The sequence below is a fragment of the Dasypus novemcinctus genome, chromosome 9 (genome assembly GCF_030445035.2).
Source record: "Dasypus novemcinctus isolate mDasNov1 chromosome 9, mDasNov1.1.hap2, whole genome shotgun sequence".
NCBI classification, from domain to species: Eukaryota; Metazoa; Chordata; class Mammalia; order Cingulata; family Dasypodidae; genus Dasypus; species Dasypus novemcinctus.
In genome coordinates, this window is record NC_080681.1 from 12,979,277 (window position 1) to 12,999,313 (window position 20,037).

At 42.6% G+C, this 20,037-nt stretch overlaps 1 protein-coding gene and 1 pseudogene across 1 annotated transcript in view; one reads left to right on the forward strand and one right to left on the reverse strand.

The window, feature by feature from the left end:
- Positions 1-645: 645 nt before the first annotated feature.
- The window catches only part of CD53 (CD53 molecule), a 35,315-nt gene continuing 15,923 nt past the window's right edge, over positions 646-20,037 (reverse strand). The window contains exons 2-8 of the mRNA XM_004473064.5: positions 8,392-8,471; positions 7,367-7,555; positions 5,816-5,890; positions 5,189-5,284; positions 3,490-3,570; positions 2,380-2,463; positions 646-1,507 (exon numbers count right to left, since the gene is read on the reverse strand). Coding sequence (XP_004473121.1) covers positions 1,436-1,507; positions 2,380-2,463; positions 3,490-3,570; positions 5,189-5,284; positions 5,816-5,890; positions 7,367-7,555; positions 8,392-8,454 — 660 coding nt within the window. The 5' untranslated portion in view covers positions 8,455-8,471 and the 3' untranslated portion in view covers positions 646-1,435. The remainder of the gene's footprint in view (positions 1,508-2,379; positions 2,464-3,489; positions 3,571-5,188; positions 5,285-5,815; positions 5,891-7,366; positions 7,556-8,391; positions 8,472-20,037) is intronic.
- On the forward strand, positions 11,529-16,709 carry LOC101440400 (DNA polymerase delta catalytic subunit pseudogene; annotated as a pseudogene).

The window sequence follows — 20,037 nt, forward strand, 5'->3', positions numbered from 1 at the left end:
ATAGTCTCTGATGATCCCACCTCCTGGTATTTACATCTTTATGCCATCTCATCCCCTTGAGCATGGGCTGAACTTATTAGCTCACTTCTGAGGAAGAAACGATAGCAGAAATGATGTGATGTCACTTTTGAGTTTGGTTATAAAAGGACTGTGGCTTGGTTTGGATGCTCTCTTTCACACTTTGCCTTGGCTATCTTGCTATGGGAGAAGCCAGCTACCATGTCATCAGGCATCCCTGTGGAAAGTTCCATGTGGCAAAGATTTCAGGCCTGCAAACACCCATATGAGAGCTCGAAAGCAGATACTCTAAGACCTACCAATAGTCATGTGAGAAAATAAGAAAACTTGAAAATGAATCTTCTGCCAATCAAGCCTTGAGATAACTTCAGTCCTGACTGATACCTTGATAGCAATTTTGTGAGAGACAGTGAACCAGAATCAGCCAGCTGAGCTGCTCCAAGATTCCTGACCCACAAAAACTATGAGACAATAAATGCTTTTTTTTTCTCATACACTTAAGTTTTGGAGTAATTTTTTTGTATCAATAGATATACCTGGCTTCCTAGTAACTACCTGAGCCTTCTTTTATGGCTGGGCAATCAGGTTGAGAAATGAAGGTGGCTTTGAGCCATAGGAACGAGAATATTGTGTCTGAGACCATAAGCTTTTTTTATTTATTGAAGACTTAAAACAATACATTTATAAAAACCTTATCTGATAGGGAAATTACACTGCATGTAATTACCGGCTAAACCATCAGAGATACTGGGGCGAGTTCCTCCAGGGCAATGTAAACCACAGGCTAAGAGACTATTTGAAGTCAGGTATGAATCACTGGATAGTTTCTTCTAGAAGGACATAGAATAAATCAGCAGAGCCCTTAATTAAAAAAACTAAAAGAAATCTCACCATTTAGGGAAAGAGTAGTACATTGTCATTCTTCGAGCCAAGGTCCCCAGTAAAAATAAAATAGAAGGTTGTAACAATTATCCAGTGTGTCTGACTCCAGAACTTCTTTCAGCTTCTCTCTTGCTTGACTTTGGAAAGTGGACTGGACATGATTTAGAAGCTGGAGGTTGGTTTGACAACAGGAAGATATCAAAGTTTAAATCCTGAACCCACCCTTTGATCTTGAACTGTTAATGCCACAGGTTTTTCTTGGCTTCTCATGTCTGAAAAACCTTCCAGCATTAGTGTCACCACCTTGAGGGGCCTGGCTGCTGCCACAGTGGTGCACATGATTGGTATACTGCCTGAGATGGAAATGCCTGGCCAACACCCTCTTCTGTGGTTATAAGAGACAGGGACCAAAATAAGGAAGAGATGAGAGGACAAAGGTACCAGTCCAGGAGGTGAGCATTTAAGGCTTCATGCTATAAGTGGTTTTGGATTTCCAGAGATGAAACAAATCTTTCTACCACAGAGCAGGTACAGGTCACAGCCCTAGGGCCTGGCTGGTTTTATCAATCTGGCAGTTCAGGGTCAGTGCAAAGGACATCCCCAACACCTGAAAAAAGAGTTGAGAAGCAGTGAGGTCTTCATAGGAGTATCTATCCCTCCCACAAGTGCAGGGTTGGCCCCAGGGAAGAAGAAAGTGGCCACACTATTGGCATCACTCTTCCCTCTATCACTTTCAATTCTGTCTTAGGATGTCTCTCTTTCATCTTGAGGATGGCAGTGGGGAGAAGAGCGGGAGCAATGATGGCAAGACAGTATTTTATAAAGCATAGGGACAGCTTTTTTTTCCCCTTGACAAGACCTGGATCTCCTGCTACTGGTATAGTTAAGAGCTGCTTACAGGACAATTTGTAGAGTCATTTCATTCTATGACCTATACCTCCTTGGTTCTCAAGCAAAGAAAGATAGCTTCTCTCTGAGCTTCCTTATTAAACTTTAGGTAATCCATTAGATACCCAGTGCTTAGGTGGGAAAAATGGTAGACATATCAGAAAATAAAAAAGGAAACACAACTACCCCCAATCCACCTGTGATTTGCCACAATGAGCAGAGAAACAAGAAATTGATTCTAATTTTCAGCATCAACTTTTCCTTAGCATGCAAGACCACTTTTTCTAGTGGAAGTTCTCATCCATCACAGGTTCTGTGGATGGACCCACTGAAAGAGGGTTTTCGTTGGTAATTTTTAATTTGACTGGGAAGCAACCATATCTCTGAGGGATATGCTGACCAGATAGATTTTCTTAAGGCTTATTTTCTGTATGTTGGTAATAACATCTTTTCTACTTGACTAGGGGAGCTCATATACTAATAAAAATAGTTAACATTTATTGAACACATACTATATACCTGGTACTGATCTAAATTTTACATGGTTTTGCTCATTTAATCCTTATGATAGTCCTATGGCTAAACTCTTACCTGGATCACACATACACAGATGGTGATGATTCCGATATACAGGAAATTGGAATGAAACCACTGTTCGACTTTTATGTAGCAACCCTAGAAAAAATTAGAGATATAAACGATACTACTATATTATTTAACTTTATTTGGAGGCTTATGGGGAAGATTCTTTGTACCTTGCTTTATGTAATGCTAAGGGACTTAGGCCATTTACTGTGTTTTTAATCTCCTTTGTATGGATAGAGAAGCAGAAGCATAAAGCAGAGCATATTAAACTAGAGAAGGTTCTGTATTTTTATCATCACAGTGGAAATTAATGTAGGAGTCATAGATCCCTATCCACTGATTGTCAACAACAGATGGTCTTATGTTCTTTGAACACTCCACTGCTGACTTTAATTAACAAATGGGAATTGTGGACTATGCAATCCTGGAATTAGTTTGCATTTCAACTTTTGCTTCAGCAACCAGTAAACCCATTTATCTCTACCAAGCTCCAGTTGCTAGTCCTAGTCTTCCTCCAAGGACCTGAAAACTTCCGGATTCTTCCAAACAACCTCCAGAGTGGGTAATGTAGGATAAGCACAGGGCCTTAGGGACATGGTCTGGCTGAAAGTTGAGTTGACTTTTCTGGGCCTATTCTGAAGGTCCAAATTAATTTAGCAGGTTATTTCAGCAGTCCCACCAACTTCCCCCCACCTCTTCTTTACTTCACTTTGAAGTTATGACTCATTTCACTAAGAGTTTAGATCCTTCCATCTCCAAGAAAGGAGGGCAGAAAAACAGGCAGAGGGAGAAAGATAACCTCAACCTTCAAATTTCACTTGTAACCTACTTCTTGTTCACAAAAATCTGGACACATCTTTCTGCTGCTTTCACACAAATAACGTAGTATAATAATTCAGTGTAACAAGATTCTTCACAGCATCCAAAGTCTAATGAGCTTGTTCCTGTTTTGTTTTTAATGATTTGTCTAGCTACCTGGGGTTGTCTTCCTAGTCTCTCTTTTGTTTAAAGTTCCCTGTTTCTGGTTGGAAGGACTAGGTCCTTCACGACTGCAGTTTTCAAATTAAAAGTTTACTCAAAGACTCCAATAACAGGAAATTCCTCCAAAAAAATTACCTTAACGTGTGGACCTGACGGGCAAGATGCTGGCGGGTTACTTTTCCAATCGCTTGTGCCATTGACACCACAACATTGCAGCTAAAAGTCAACACCCCCCACCAAGAAAAAACATGCTGGTTAGAAAGTCAACAGAAAGAAAATTGTGGGCCTTGGGGGATGGGGGGAATGGGCCCTTCAGATCTGACTCTATAGCAGAAAATCCAGAATTGGCCTGACCAGTATGGACTCCATGGAACAAAGTGCTTTTATACCCACTGTATTGTGAAAGAACCCTGTGAGTTAGAGAGGACATGTTTAATTGTTTAATGTATTCCAATTTTATAGATCAAGGAAGGTTTCCGGGGGACTTTATAATGGGGTGGCGGAGGGGTATCAGGCTGGTCACACCTGCATTCATTTTATCAGTCTTAAGAATAAAGAAAGTAGGGCAATCTGACATTATGAGCCTGCTTACATGATGCAACAGAAAGTACCAGCTAGTCTTGCTAGAAAACTGAACCTGTTTCAAGCCTCTAGATTTACAGGATTTATGGAACATGAAGATTCTATGGCACCAAAATATATTAAAGAACTAACTAGCCATATCCAGAAAGTGGGAAATTCTACAGGAGAAATACCCTAATTTCTTTCCACAAATAACATGAAAGAGAAGGAATCTATTATAGATTAAAAGAGATTTAAGAGACATAATATCTAAATGTAACTAGGGACCTTGCTTGGATCTTGATGTGAATAAACTGACTAAAATTATTTGAGAAAGTCAGGGATATTTGATAATAGATTGTTAATTAGTTGATGCTAAGAAATTATAAATGTTTAGGTATGATAAAGAAGTTAGGTATGTTTAAAAAAAAGTTCTTATCTTTGAGACCCATACTTGGTATTTAATGGATGAAATGGAGAATGCTTTAAAATATACTAGCCAAAACAGACAAAAAAAAAAAAAAAAAAAGAGAATTAGATGATACAAAATTAGCAAAATGTTAACAAATAAGCTAGGTGGTATGTGCATAGAGATTTATATTGCTAGTATTCTCTTTATTTTTGTAAATGTCTGAAAAGTCTGTAATAAAATGATTTCTAAACAATTGGAAAAATAAAAAAGAATCAGGAATGTAGAAGTTAAGTGACTAGCCCAAGGCCAACCAATCCTGATTCTGTACTCCTGTTCTCGTGCTTTCTGTTACTCTGCACTAAGCATTCATGGCAGGACCATGATTTGGCGCCACGTGATCACAGTGGTGGTGTTTATCCCCCAACTTTATCCCCCTGCACCACCAAGACAGGCAGGCAGAGTTACATATGTGGGTGGGGTACGGCAAGAGGCAAGGAGTGCTGGTGGGCTTGTTTACAAGACTGATTTAGGCTATTCAGAAATTCAATAGAGATTGCTTGTATGATACAATTCCTGTTTTCAGTAACACTTTGGAAAATACATAAACTCATCTAGTATGACATGTTGGTTCTTCCTTATATCCTGGCAGGGCTGAAACAATGAGCCTGTCTGAGCTGGTGAAGGACAAGAGAATGTGGAGAACAATGTACCAGTCAGACTGACTTGTGTGCTTCCCTATTTGTGGGAGGTAAGGCATTATTCTGGATTTCAGGGCCACGGGCCTTAAGTTCTGAAATGTCCAGGAAAGGAACTGGCCCCCGGGGACTGGGCTGAGCAGAGAAGGATTCCACCTATACTCACAAACTCCTGGATGGAGTCCCACGCCGCCTTGGTGCTGTTGTCTGAGTGGTAACGCTGGATGCTCTCGGTCAGACCCTCAGCCACATAGCCATTCAGCTGAGTAGGGCACATTCCCACAAAGGAGACAGTGTGAAAAGCAGGTGAGTTCAAGGAATAAGAAATGTTTAGTACAGGCTAATGGCTGCATTTGTGCCCCCTGTCTATGTGGTCTTAGATTTTAGGAAGTGAGTGTGGTGAGTGTGTGCATGGGAAGAAGAGTTGAGGGTGAGATTAAAGGAAGACATATACCATGGACTCTTGTCTTTCCAGAAGTCTAGTTTTACAAAGGAAGTAGAGGGGCAAGTAGCACACACGTTTTCTTTAGGTACTGAGACAGATATTTTCTACTGCCAAACAGATGGAGAAAACTAAGGAGGGAGAAGGCAAATTTCTTTTTACACTCTCCTCATTCATCCTTCAAGGTACCACTCAAATACTTCATGAAATTTTTTCTCTCCCACATTACAATTCCATCTCTCTTCCCTCCACACTTCCACTTTGCTTCTACCTCCATTATTTTATTCCAACTTTTTCTCCACTGCACTCCAGCTATGAGACAATGAATGAGTTGTATCCTTTATAACTTACCTTCTGTTCATACACAAAGAGCAAGATGGCCAAGGTCACTTCAGCAAGGAGGATAATCAGCAGCAGGAGAAAGAACTGAGGAAAGCAGAGACATGTTCACAGCACTGATCCCAGTTTCCCTCCCACATCACCTCCACCCTAGGAAAATCCAGAGTGTCTCCACACATGTGCAGAAACTTCCTATTCCTGCTTGCTCTGGCCTTTGTAAGCCTGCTTTTGTTTTGTGAGTAATATGTATTCTTTTCCTACAACTGGCCTTTAAGCCTCTAGATAGCAGATCAGCTGTCTTCTAACATTATTCTTTCCTACCCACTGCTCCTATTATAGCACAATGCACATATTCCATATTCCATACCATCTGTTGAATGAAGAAGAATAAATAAAGGAATTATGGTATCAGCTTATTAAACGTTTGAGCAGAAGGCCAGTAAACTTAATAATGTGTCATGAGAGTATGGGACATGGTTCCTTCAAAGAAATCATGGACTAGCTTGGGGTGGGAAAAGTGCTGGTAGAGGCTGAGAGAAACCAGGTAGAGATGGGGAAGGAGGTACTCTAATCATGACCCTAGCTCAATTTGTTTTAAATTTAGACACTTACATCCATTATGCTAATCATGCCCAACAAAAAACACATTTTCACTTATTCCTTTTCCTTCATCTTTTTCACTCCAAACCTGATTGTGACTGCTTAAAACCTTTTCTCCAGATCTGTTATCTCCCATCTTTTGTTAATAGTCTAAGAACTGTATCTAAGAACAGGGACTTTTTCTTATTCTCTCTGTGGCTGGAGTTTAGGAGTTGACCCATAAGGGAATGAGGATTAAATAAACAACCTAAGGAAGAACCAAGGAGGGGAGAATCCACACCTATTGACAGAGAGGCACTGCTGTACCACACTCTGTTCTGGGCACACTAGAGAAATAAGGAGCTCTTCCTTCACAGAGTATTCAAGCAAAACCTATGCCTAAAGGTGCTTCTTTAGGGTAGTTCACTGAGAAGGAATAAGTGATAAACTCTGGCATTAAACCTTAATCACTGCGCTCTAGACCCTTGCCCAAGTTGGGTCACTCATACTATTGGTTATCTTTTGTAGATGTGGCTTAGGGAAACATTCCTTGCCATTTCAGCAGGGTCACAATGCTTTAGAATAGTTTAGGGACTAGACTTTCCATCAGAGTTACTGAATTTTAGGACTTTGAGTCAGTTCCTGAAAATACATACTAATGTGAGGAAGGTTTAGGCATGTAGATGACACTTGATCTCAGCCAGTCATCAAGAAGAAGAAATAAAATACTGTGAAAAGAAATCACAATGGCAAAGACCACCACTAACATTGTAAAAGGAATGCCAAGGAAGAACAAAATGACTTCTTCCACCTATCCCTGGGGTCCCAGTCAGAAATAAAGTAATGTTGGCCTGACCTGAGATGCCAATCTTATGTTCACCTGTTCCCATAGACAAGCTACCAAGAAACATCTCGCCTGGGTCTGAAAGCATCCCAACCTACCACCCCCAACCTAGAGCATTACAGGTGCTGCTAGGGACTCACCGACATAAGCAGGCATTTGTTCTCTTTGATGGAGCCCATGCATCCCAGGAAAGCAACCACCATGATAATGGAACCCACGATGACGAGCACATTGCCCAGTGTGAGGGAGGGGAGGTTATGGAAGAGCACCCCGAAGTTGTTATGGATCAGGAAGTAGATACCAAAGCCCAAAATGCAGCAGCCACAGAACTGGAAAAGAAGAATCCCACAACATTCTGAGACAAAATGTGGTTCTTGAGCATCCCCACATATTCTTACTTACTTGAGATCAGAGCCACCTTTTGACATTGGCTCTATGAAGACTTTGATGAACAACTTATTCACCAGATTCCCCACATTCCTATAGGAGAGGCAATCCCAGATTCCTCCTGTGGTGATCCACTCACTCTTTGTCCTACCCATTTTCAGACTCCAGAGAAAGCTCCTCAGAGCCACATAGTATCTTCACTATATAGCAGGCCTACCTTCATGCTTCAAATCCCCTATTCCTTGTTCCTTTGAATGCTCACACCTGGCCTTTTCTTGGAAACCATGACCGTGTAGAGGGGATGCCCTAATGAGGAATCTTGTCTTACCAAGAAGACAAGTAGAGAACCCAGACTTTTAAGAATCTTCTCATAGATAAGTTCGTTCCAACCCATCCTATAACTAAAATTCAATTGTTGTATTTGATACAGTGATGCCCCATTTCCTTTCAATAAGCCATTTTTCCAAGGAGTCCAGAAAATCAGTCAAGAAAAAAAAAAAAAGAGCTAGTCAATACACAGAATGCAGAGTCCCAGGATTCCCACCTATATATAGTAGTCAAAAGCCTCCAGAAAGAAGGAGCACACCCCTGTTAACAACTGCATTGGCACCTTTCAATTTTATAAGTTTATTTCATGATAGGATAGAAAGAAGGGAGGAGACATTATTCTTTTGTTCCTAGGCTGGGTATGCTGTGCATGACCCATGGTAGAGGGGAGAGAAGTAGATCTTACCTGGGCGGTGGTAAACTCAACCATGCTCAGGACAGATATACTTACCCAAAAGAGCAAATTGAAGACAAATAGAACATACTTCAGCAATTTCAAGCTACTCATGCCCATGCTGGGATATTCTTGCCCTAAAAGTAGAAGGAAGAAGAGAGGAAATAAGTGATCTGGTTCTGTAAGGTGACACTGGAGATCAGAAGGCACAAATGTTCAGGGTTCAAGGATCTCCAGCATTACCTTGGGTTTGAGTTGTGACTCTGCTTTTAAAAAGTTTCCCTAAGCTCCCTGTTCTCTTAATCTTTGAATTGAGGTGTTACTTGGCTCATATTGGGTCTCTCTTTTGCTTCAGTTTAGCAAACCAAGGATACTTAACAGTGAATTAAGCACTGTAGAAGAGAATAACAGAGTCATCCTTAGAAAAGGGTGAGCCAAGTGACATGAAAATGCTTTGGGTCCATGTGTAGCATCAATGACTAGTGCCTGGGCACTTAACTCAGGAAGGCAGGCCTCAAGGTCAGGGATAGCTGGCCAATCAGCTGAAGAGAAGGCCAGTGACAAGATCAGCCCATTCCTCAAATGTCCTGAGATGTATATACATACTACATTTTGTCTGTAAATCTCTCCCCTTGTTCACATGAAAGAGGTGAACTATACCTATGCTTTTTATTCTTTTACTGCAGAAACATTTATGGTGTTTCTGCTCTAGATGCTGTGAAAGATACAACCATGAATATCAATAACTATCCTCCTGATGCTGCCAATCTCACAGCAAAAATAAGTAGTTTTTAAGGACAACTCTGTTTATCAGGAGTGCATGATGGATTTTAGTGTTTTCCAAGCTTCTATCAATATCATATTTACCAAATATCTCAGGTTAAAATACACTAAAGGATAAATAATCCTATTAATTTCATCTAGAATTTTCTTATTAGCTTAACTCTTGGAAGGTGACATATTCCAGGCCTCATCTCAGATTCTTGGGATTACTCACTGCAGCCTTTATGCACAGGACATATGAAGCAATGAAAGGTAAAATATGTGAAGGATCAAAGGGCAAGAAAGTTCAAAGGTTTTCAACTGGACTGATCAAGGAATATTTCATGGGGGAGATAACATGTTGACATATTCAAATGAGTGTATTCTCTTGAGCAGTTAAACATTGATTATCATGATTCTACTATATACTAGAGCTTTAAGGAAACAGAGCTGAGCTTCTGAAGGGACGGAGGCATTTAGGGGCACAGGCCAGAGTAACAGCAAGGAGGGAGCTGCACAAAGAGCAAACCCCAGAGATCTGCAGAAGTGCCTGTATTAATTTCTTATTGCTTCTGTAACAAATTACCAGAAATTTTTTATTTTATTTTTTTAATTCATTTTTTAAAAATATTACATTCAAAAAATATGAGGTCCCCATTCACCCCCACTGCTCCCACCCCACCACTCCCCCCCAATACTCTCCCCCATCATCATGACACATCCATTGCATTTGGTGAGTATATAAATTACCACAAATTTAGTGGCTTAAAACAACTCACATTTATTCTCTTACAGTTTTAGAGGTCAGACTTCTAAAATCAAGGTGTTGGCAGGACTGCATTCCTTTCAGAGGCTTCAGAGGGAGAATCTGTTATCTGTTTTTTTTTTTCTAGAAGCCACCTGCATTCCTTGGCTCCTAATTTGCATCACTCTACCTTCTTGTACTTGTCATCACAGCTCCCGTTCCTACTCTGATCTGCCCCTTTCTTATAAGGACTGATGTCATTAGATTGGGCTCACCTGCATAATCCAGTATAATCTCCACATCACAAGATGCTTAATTTAATCACATATGCAAAATCCTTTTTACCATATAAGGTAACATTCACAGGTTCTGGGAATTAGGAAATAGACAAAATTGGGAACCATTATTCATTCTAACATAGTACCCATAAAAAAACTCATGTTACAGGGAAGTGGATGTAGCTCAGTGGTTGAAGCTGTGGTTGAGTTCCTATTTCCTATGTATGAGGTCCTGGGTTCAATCCCTGGTACCTCCTAAAAAAAATTCACCTAACAGATTTAGGGTGTTAAATTTAAGCCCCATGGTAACTACAAAGAAGATACTAGAGAATAATGCAAGCTCATAAAGACAGTGAATAGAGGGGCAGGGGGTAAAGAGAATGCAAAGTTTATGCAAAATGGCTTTTGGGTTTTTGTTTGGGGAGATGGAAACGTTTTAGTAATGGAAGGTGGTGAGGGCATAACAACATAGTGAGCATGATTAATCCCACTGAATGGGGAGGGGCTGAGATGGGAAAGTTTATATACACATATATATTATATATATTAAGAAGGAAGGGAGGGAGCGAGGAAGGAAAGAAAGAAGGAATCTTGGGGAATAGGGGTGTGTTGGAATTTTGCGAATGGAATTTGTATTTTTTAAACTGTCCTTTAAGTTTGAAAGTATTTCAAAATAAAATAGTTTAAAATTTTTGAAAATCAGCTTACTACTGTTCAGCATATGCATGTGAGAAAACTACCCATGGCTGGAGAAGGAACCATATGAATAGGTCTGGCACTCCACAGAGCTTGAATTGGTGCCTATTCCTACCAGTCAGACTAGAAATCTCAAGATTCACAGGGCACTGAGTAGAGTATGCTGAAGATCTTCCCTCAGTAGTGAGAAATAAATAATCCTACACTGAACACTGCTCCAGTTCCCGCTAACAAATCTTAAAAGCAAGGCCCAAAAGGATTAAACAATTTCCAAGTTACTTATATGCATTCCAGAAAAAAGCTCAAAAAGATTTAGAGTAATACAAAAATACATAGCATCCAGCAAGGTAAAATTCACAATGTCTGCTTCACTCAAAATACCAGGCGTGCAAGAAGTAGGAAAATACAATCCATGAGGAGATAACTTAATCAATTAAAACTGATGCCTATCTTATAAATAGCAGACAAGGTCAGGGATTCTGTGAACATATTCCAATCAGGGTTTTGAGCAGAGAGGTCTGCCAAAGAGCACCATTGTCTGGCAGACCAAGGAAGTGCATGCAAAGAAAAATAAATAAATAAAAGATGATTTTTGGTCTCTCTCTAAGCGAAGCTCAGCATATAAGTGCATTATCTTACCCCCAGCATGGGGTATGGCTCCTGGGGATGAGCCTCTCTGGCACTGGGGGATTGCTACCAGGCATCAACTAGCAATGCAACTGGAGGAAGACCTTGACCAGAAGGGGGAAAGGGTAAAGACAAATGAGTTTAAATGGCTGGGAGACTTTGGGGTGAGTTGGGAGGTCATTCCAGACGTTGTGCTTGTGCATGTCTAAGCAGAATCTCATTGACTGTCAAAGTAAATACTACCCCAAATGGTGAGGATCCTGAGAGCTCTGGAGAATCCAGACACAATAGTCAGGGCAGATAGCGTGGGAGGTGTGTACCTTGCCAGTGGGCCCTACTTTGGAATTTATGCTTCCTAGTGTGGCAGAGTTGGACTCAGGTGTGGTTTCCCTATACATGGCTCTTCTGTCCTTCTATTTTATCCTGTGATTGGTGCTAGAGTTGGTAGGTATACATCCAAGAGACTTGGATCTTTGGGTTGTTTGCATGCTAGTTTGACCCTGAGTCTCAGTGGAGTTGTGGCACCTACTCTCTAGTTCATTGGTCTTGCCCAGGACAACTAGCAAGGAGGTGATGTTAGACAACCACCATACCAAGGGACCGAGAAGGTCTGCAAATGCAGGCAGAGAATTCCATCCATTGTCCCTATGGGATTGGATCCCCCTCCCAATTGGAGGTGGAGTGGGCATCACCATCCCAGGGTCCTCAGGATTGGGGAATGAACTATGGACTAAAGTAGACTTACTGGTATTCTGCTGTGGACTTGTGATCCTAGCAATGGAAGAAATTATATCATTGATGTGGGGGCAGTGGCCACTGGAGGTTCTGGGGGAAGAGAGAGGGAAAAATGGGTGTAATACAGGGACATTTTCACAACTTGGGAATTGTCCTGAATGACATTGCAGTGACAGATACAGGCTATTATATATCTTGCCATAACCTACAGAATTGGGTGGGAGAGAGTGTAGACTACAATGTAAACTGCAGTCCATGCTTGGTGGCAGTGCACCAGGATGTGTCCATCGATTGCGGTCAATGTGCCACACTGATGGGAGATGTTGTTGGTGTGGGAAGGTGTGAGAGATGTGGGGATCAGGGCATGTAGGAATCCCCTATTTTTGTGCATGTGGCATTTTTGTAGTCTGGGTATCTTAAAAAAAAAAAAAAAGATGCGTTTTTGGGCCTTTAACACCTCCCTCCCCAAGGTCTTCAAAAGTTGTCTGCAATACATTACTGGGTCCATGGCCTGGATTTGAGCAACTAAACAGGGGCAATCCTAAAGACCTAGAAAAAGTTGAACCAATAATCAAAGTACAGCAATAACACACAGCCTCCTGCCATTAAATCCCGATGCAAGAGAGAGAAATTGAGCAGCAGAGTAAACCCACCAACATAATCATATGCTTGGACATCAGCAAAAAAAAAATTACAAGTCATACTAAGAAAAAGAAAGGTATGGCTCAAGCAAAGGAATATATCAAAACCCCAGATGAGACACAGGATTTGAGCAATTATCAATAAGGTTCATACAAATCTAAATTAAACCAATGAGTTTAAAGACAATATGGCAAAAAATTAAAATTAAAAAATTAAAAAGAAAAATAGCAAATATATATATATAAACAAAGACAATATGACTGAAAAGATTAAGGGAATTAAGAAAAAACTGGACAAGCACAAAGAAGAATTCAAAAACATGAATAGAAAAATAACACAGCTGATCTGAATTAAAGACACAAAAGGTGAGACTGAAAACACCTTAGAAGCATTCAACAGCAGACCTGAAATAATAGAAGAAAGAACAAGTGATGCAGAAGACAGAATAGCTGAAATTGAAGAGAACAGAGGGAGAAAAGAATGGGAAAAAATGAGCAGGGGCTCAAGGGGGTTGAATAACAGGAAGCACAACAACATATGTACCATGGAAGTTCCAGAAGAAGAGAAGGAAAAGAGGACAGAAAGAGTATTTGAGGAAAAAAATTTTCCAACTTTCATGAAAGAAATGAATTTACATTTCCAAGAAGCACACAATACTCCAACCAGAATAAATGCAGCAGAAGGAAACATTTGAAGAGCATGAGAATAGGATGGACAGCAAGCAGTAAGGAGCCCCAGCTGGGGGGGGGGGCGGGAGCAAAGTGGCTGTGGGGGCCTGTGGAATGAGGACGAGACATGTCAGCCATCCCAGATGGAGGAGGAACTGGCACTGATGGAGGAGATGGACGCAGAACACAGGCACAGCAGCAGAAGGAGGAGCTGCATCCGGCCCTGGTGGGGGCTGCAGGTGTCCACTTCCCATCAGACAAGGATGATCCCCTCTGACTTGGGCCTACCCTGCCTGGACTCTCAGGAGGAGCCCCTCATCTTCCAGCAGTTGGAGGTTGACCACTATGTGGTCCCAGTGCAACCTCTGCCTGGGGCACCCCCTCCTGCCCTCCTGTGCCAGTGTTCCACTCCTTCAGGTTCACCAATGCAGGCTTCTCCCTCTGCTGCCACATCCATGGCTTCACACCCTACTTCTACAACCCAATGCCCTCTGGCTTCAGGCCCCAACACCTGGCCAAACACCTGGACAAGCTGCAGTGGGAGCTGATGACTGCCATCAGCCTGGACCAGCACTACAGAAAGGAGCTGGCCAGGCTGCTGGTGCTGACTGTGGAGCTGTGCACAAGGGAGAGCATGGTCAGGTATAATGGGCATGGCCCTGCCGCCTTCCTGTGCTTCATACTGGCCTGCCGTGCCTTCTGGCCTCTGCACCACCCCCCCAGGTTCGCACTCTACAGGGCCAACATAGACTTTGAGATCTGGTTCATGGTAGATGCCGACATTGTGGGCTGCAATTGGATGGAACTGCTGGCTGGCACATATGACCTGAGATCTGAGGGGAAGGGGAAGATAATACTGCCAGCTGGAGGTGGTCATGCTGTGATCAGACGTGGTCAGTCACCCACCAGAGGGCCCTTGGCAGTGCATCATGGCTCTGCCCATGCTCATCTTCAACCTCATGTGCGCCGGCTGCAAAGGCATCTTCCCCAAGCCATAGCAGGAGCAGGTCATCCAGATCTGCTCGCTGGGCCTGAGCTGGGGTGAGCCAGAGCCCTTCCTGCCCCTGGTGCTCACACTGCAGCCCTGTGCACCCATCCTGGGTGTCAAGGTGCAGGGCTACAAGTGGGAGGACCAACTGCTCCAGGCCTGGGCCACCTTCTTCAGCATCACAGATCCCAACATGATCACCAGTTACAACATCTAGAATTTTGACCTTCCCTGCCTCATGGCCTGGGCCCATCACTTCGGTGCAGGCAGTCCTTCCCCTTCCTGGGCCAAGTTGTCAGCCCCCACTCCACCATCAGGACTTGTCATTCGAGTCCAAGCAGATGGGCCAGCAGGACAACAAGGTGGTCAGCATGGTTGGCAGCGTGCAGATGGACATACTGCAGGTGCTGCTGTGGGAGTACAAGCTGCGATCCTACACAGTCAACAGGTGAACTTCCACTTCCTGGGCAAGGAGAAGGCAGAGGTACAGCACAGCATCATCACGGACCTGCAGAATTGGTACAAGCAGACCCACCGCAGCCTGGCCAAGTACTGCCTCAAGGACGCCTTCCTGCTGCTGCAGCTGCTGGAGTGGCTTAGGGTGCTGGTGAATGCTGTGGAAATGGTGTGCGTCATGAGCGTGCCCCTCGGCTACCTGCTCAGCAGTGGCCGGCAGGTCAAGGTCGTGTCCTAGCTGCTGCGGCAGGCTATTTGCCAGGGACTGGTGATGCCTGTGGTGAAGACTGAGGTAGGTGCCACCGTCATCGAGCCACTGAAAGGGTACTACAACGTCCCCATAGCAACCCTGGACTTCTCCTCACTGTACCTGTCCAGCATGATGGCCCACGACTCGTGCTACGCCACACTCCTGCAGGCGGGGCACCCAGAAACTGGGGCTAACCCCTGACCATTTCATCAAGGCGCCCATGGGGGACAAGTTCAGAAGATGTTGGTGCAGAAGGGGCTGCTGGTTCAGATCCTGGATAACCTGCTCAATGCCTGGAGAAGGGCCAAGCAGAGCTGGCCAAGGTGACAGACTCTCTGTGTCCCCAGGTCTTAGATTCGTGGCACTGAAGATGAGTGCCAACTCAGTGTATGGCTACCTGCTGTGCCTGGAGATCTCATGGAGTGTCACAGGATTTGGGCGTCAGATGACTGAGAAGACAAAGCAACTGGTCCAAGTACACAGTGGAAAACGGCTATAGCGCTGACGCCAAGGTGGTGAACAGCAACACCGACGCTGTCATGTGCCGATGCAGGGTCTCTTCTATGGCGGAGGTCGTGGCCCTGAGGCAGGAAGTTGCAGACTGGATGTCGGGCAACTTCCTGCCACCTATCTGGCTCCAGTTTGAGAAGGTCTACTTCCCCTACCTGTTCATCAACAAGAAGCACTACCCTGGTCTGTTCTTCTCTTGCCCCACCACCCACTACTGCATGGACTACCAGGGACTGGAGGCAGTGTGCAGGGACGACTGCCCCCTAGTGGTCAACCTCGTGACTGCCTTATTGCACAGCCTGCATATCAGCAGACTCTCCCCCGCGCTGTGGCCCATGTGCAAGATGTCATCTCTGACCTGCTGCACAACTGCATCGACATCTCCCAGCTGGTCACCACCAGGGGGCTGATGCACACAACAGCCGGCCCACATGCAGCTGGCAGAGAATATGAGGACACGCCCAGCCTGGGCTTCCGTGTCTCATATGTGGTCATCAGTGCTGCCAAGGGCACGGCCGCCTACATGAAGTCTGGGTGCCCCATCTTTGTGCTGGAGTACATCCTGCCCATCAACACACAGTACTACCTGGAGCAGCAGCTCACCAAGATGCTCCTGTGCATCTTTGAGCCCATCCTGGGTGAGGGCATGACCTACTGCTGCATGGGGAGGACAAGCACTGCAAGACTGTGCTCACGGGCAAGGTGGGCAACCTTGTGTCCTTCACTCACTGTCGCAGCTGCTGCATGGACTACTCCTCAGTGCTTAGCCACCAGGAATCCTTGTGCAGGTTCTGCCAGCCCCAAGAGTCAGAGCTGTACCAGAAGGAGGTGTTCCACCTGAATGCCCTGGAGGAAGCTTCTCAAGCCTCTGGACCCAGTGCCAGCACTGCCAGGGCAGCCTGCATGAGAACATCATCTGCACTAGTTGGGACTGTCCATCTTCTACATGTGCAAGAAGATACGGAAAGACTTGGAAGACCAGGAGCAGCTGCTGAGGGTCCTCAGACCCCTGGCCTGAGGCCTGGTGACCTGGGGAGGGGCACCCTGGAAGGCAAGGGGGCTGAGGATTGGTGGAGAACCCACAAGTAAATTTCAGGCCTTTTGTTAAGAATTAAAAAGAATATATCCAAAAGACTAACTCCAAGACACACACTACTCAAAATGTTAAATATTGAAGACAAAGAGAAAATCCTGAGAGCAGCAAGGGATAAGCAAATTGTCACATACAAGGACACTCAGTAAGAAAGTACAGATTTCTCATCAGAAACCATGGAGGCAAAAAGACAGTGGTATGATGTAATGAGGATCTTGAAAGAGAAAAACTGCCAGCTGAGAATTCTTTATCCAGAAAAATTGTCTTCCAATTTGAAGGTGGTTCAAAATATTCACAAATAAACAGAAACTAAGAAAATTTTTAAAAAAGGATCCCACTATGCAGGAAGTAAAGGGAGCCCTACAGCCTGAAGGGAAAAGACAGAAGAGAAAGGCTTGGAGGAGAGTGTAGATGTGAAGACTATCAGAGAGGATAACCAAAATGGTAAATTGACAGATGAAAAGGATATGGCATAAGAAAGGCAAAGAATAAAATGGTGGAAGTGAATAATGTATTTATAGTAATATCATTAAATGTGAATGGATTAAACACTCCAATTAAAAGATATAGGCTGGGGAGAATGGATGTGGCTCAAGTGGTTGAGCTCCCACCTTCCACATGGGAAGTCCTGGGTTTTGTTTCTGAAAAAAAAAATAAAAGAACAATGAGCAAAACAAATGAAAAAACAAACTCAGGGAAGTTGATATGGCTCAGTGGTTGAGTACCAACCTCCCACATATGAGATCCCAGGTTCAATCCCTGGTCCCCAGTGCCTAAAAAAAAAAAGATATAGACTGACAGAATGAACAAAAAAACATGAACCATTCATATGCTAACTCACCTGAGACCCAGGAATACAAACTAACTGAAAGTAAAAGTTTGGAAAAAGATACTCCACACAAACAGTGACCAAAAAAGAACAGAGGCAGCTATACTAATATCAGAAAAAACAGACTTTAAATGCACAAAACAGACTTAAAATGTGAAAAAACTATGAGAGATGCAAAAGACCATTATATATTAATAAAGGGCAAAATCCACTAGGAAGTACTAACAGTCAAATAGCTATATACCTAATCAGGGTACCCCAATATATGAGAGGCAAACTTGAGTAAAACTGAAAGGAGAAATAGACATCTCTGCAATGATAGTTGGAGACTTCAACGTGCCTCTCACATCAATAGAAAGAACAACTAGGCAGAAGATGAAGAAGAAAACAGAGAATTTGAACAATATGATAAATGAGCTAGATCTCGTAGACATACACAGAATATTGGATCTCAGATCAGTAGATTACACATTTTTCTCAAGTGCTCATGGATCCTTCTCCAGGATAGACCACATATTAGGTCAAAAAGGAGGTTTCAATCAATATAAAAAGATTGAATTTATACAAATCACCTTCTCAGATCAATAATAGGTAGGAAAGGGGGAAAATTGCAAATGTCTGGAAGCTAAATAATATACTCTTAAACAATTAGTGGGTCAAAAAAGAATTGTGAGAGAAAGAAATTGTCTTGAGAAAAATGAAAAAAAAACACAAATGAAAAGAACACAAATTATCAAAACTTATGGCATACAGCTAAAGCAGGGTTGAGTGGGAAATTCACAGCCCTAAATGCCTACATTGGAAAAGAAGAAATAGCCAAAATCAAAGACCTAACTGAACACCAGGAACTAAAAAAAGAACAGCAAACCAATCCCAAAGCAAGCAGAAGGACATAAATAATGAAAATTAGAGTGGAAAAAAATTAAATTGAGAATAAAAAACAATAGAGAAAATCAACAAAACCAAAAGCTAGTTTTTGAGAAAATCAATAAAATTGACAAAACCTTAGCTAGACTAACAAAGAAACAAAGAGAGAAGATGAAAATAAATAAAATCAGAAATGAAAAGAGGGAAGTTATGAACAACCCTACAGAAATAAAAATGATCATAAGAGGATATCATGAGAAGCTGTACGCCAACAAATGAGACAACCTAGGTGAAATGGACAAATTCCTAGAAATGCACAAACAACCTACATTGACTCTATCAGAAAGACAGGAACTTAGAAACCAATCATATTTAAAGAGATTGAATCAGTCATCAAAAATCTCTCAACCAAAAAATACAAAAAAAATCTCCCAACAAAGAAAAGCCTAGGACCAGATGGCTTCACTGGTGAATTCCAGTAAGCATTTCAAGAAAACTTAACGCCAATCCTGTTTAAACTCTTCCAAAAAATTGAAGAGGAGGGAAAATTATGTAACACATTTACAAAGCCAACATCACCCTAACACCAAAACCAGATAAGATTCCCCAAGAAAAGAAAATTACAACCAATCTCTCTAAATAACATAGATGCAAAAATATTCAGCAAAATACTTGCAAATAGAATCAGACAGTATATTAAAAGAATTATACACCATGACCAAATGGGATTTATCCAAAGGGTGGTTCAACACGAGAAAATCAATGAACATAACACATCACATTAACAAACTGAAGGGAAACATCCATGTGATCATCTTGATCAATATGGAACAGACACTCAACAAAGTCCAGCATTTTTTTTTAATGTGGTACATTCATTACATTTGATGAATACATTTTGGAGCACTGCTACACAGCATGGATTACAGTTTACAATGCAGTTTACACTCTCTCCCAGTCCATTCAGTGGGTTATGGCTGGATATATGTCCTGCATCTGTCCCTGCAATATCTTTCAGGACAACTCCAAGTCCTGAAAATGCCCCCATATCACACCTCCTTTTCCCTCACCCTGCCTTCAGCAACTTCAGTGGTCACTGTCTGCACTTTAATGATATAATTTTCTCTTTTGGCCTGCATGGACTGAACTGGTGGGCACATGTGGATCCCAATAGGATATAGGAAGAGACTGGTGTTTCCACAGGCTTTCTGGACAATAGTAGGCACTTTCAACCTATACAGACTGGACTGTTGGGCAGGTATTGATTCACCCTCACCACGAAAGAGGATAGGAGGGACTGGTGTTTCCTCAGCTTCTCCAGGCAACAGCAGGCCCTTTTGGCCTACAGGAAAAGAACTTTTGGGCAGCTGTATATTGATGAGCTTGAAGACATGGCCTCTGAAAGTGAATATACAAAAGAAAAGATGAAGAAAAGATTGGAAAAAATTAAACATTCTCAGGGAACAAAATGACAGCAAGAGACATGCAAACATATATGTCATGGGTGTCCCAGAGGGAGAAGAGAAAGGAAAAGGGGCAGAAGAAATATCTGAAGAA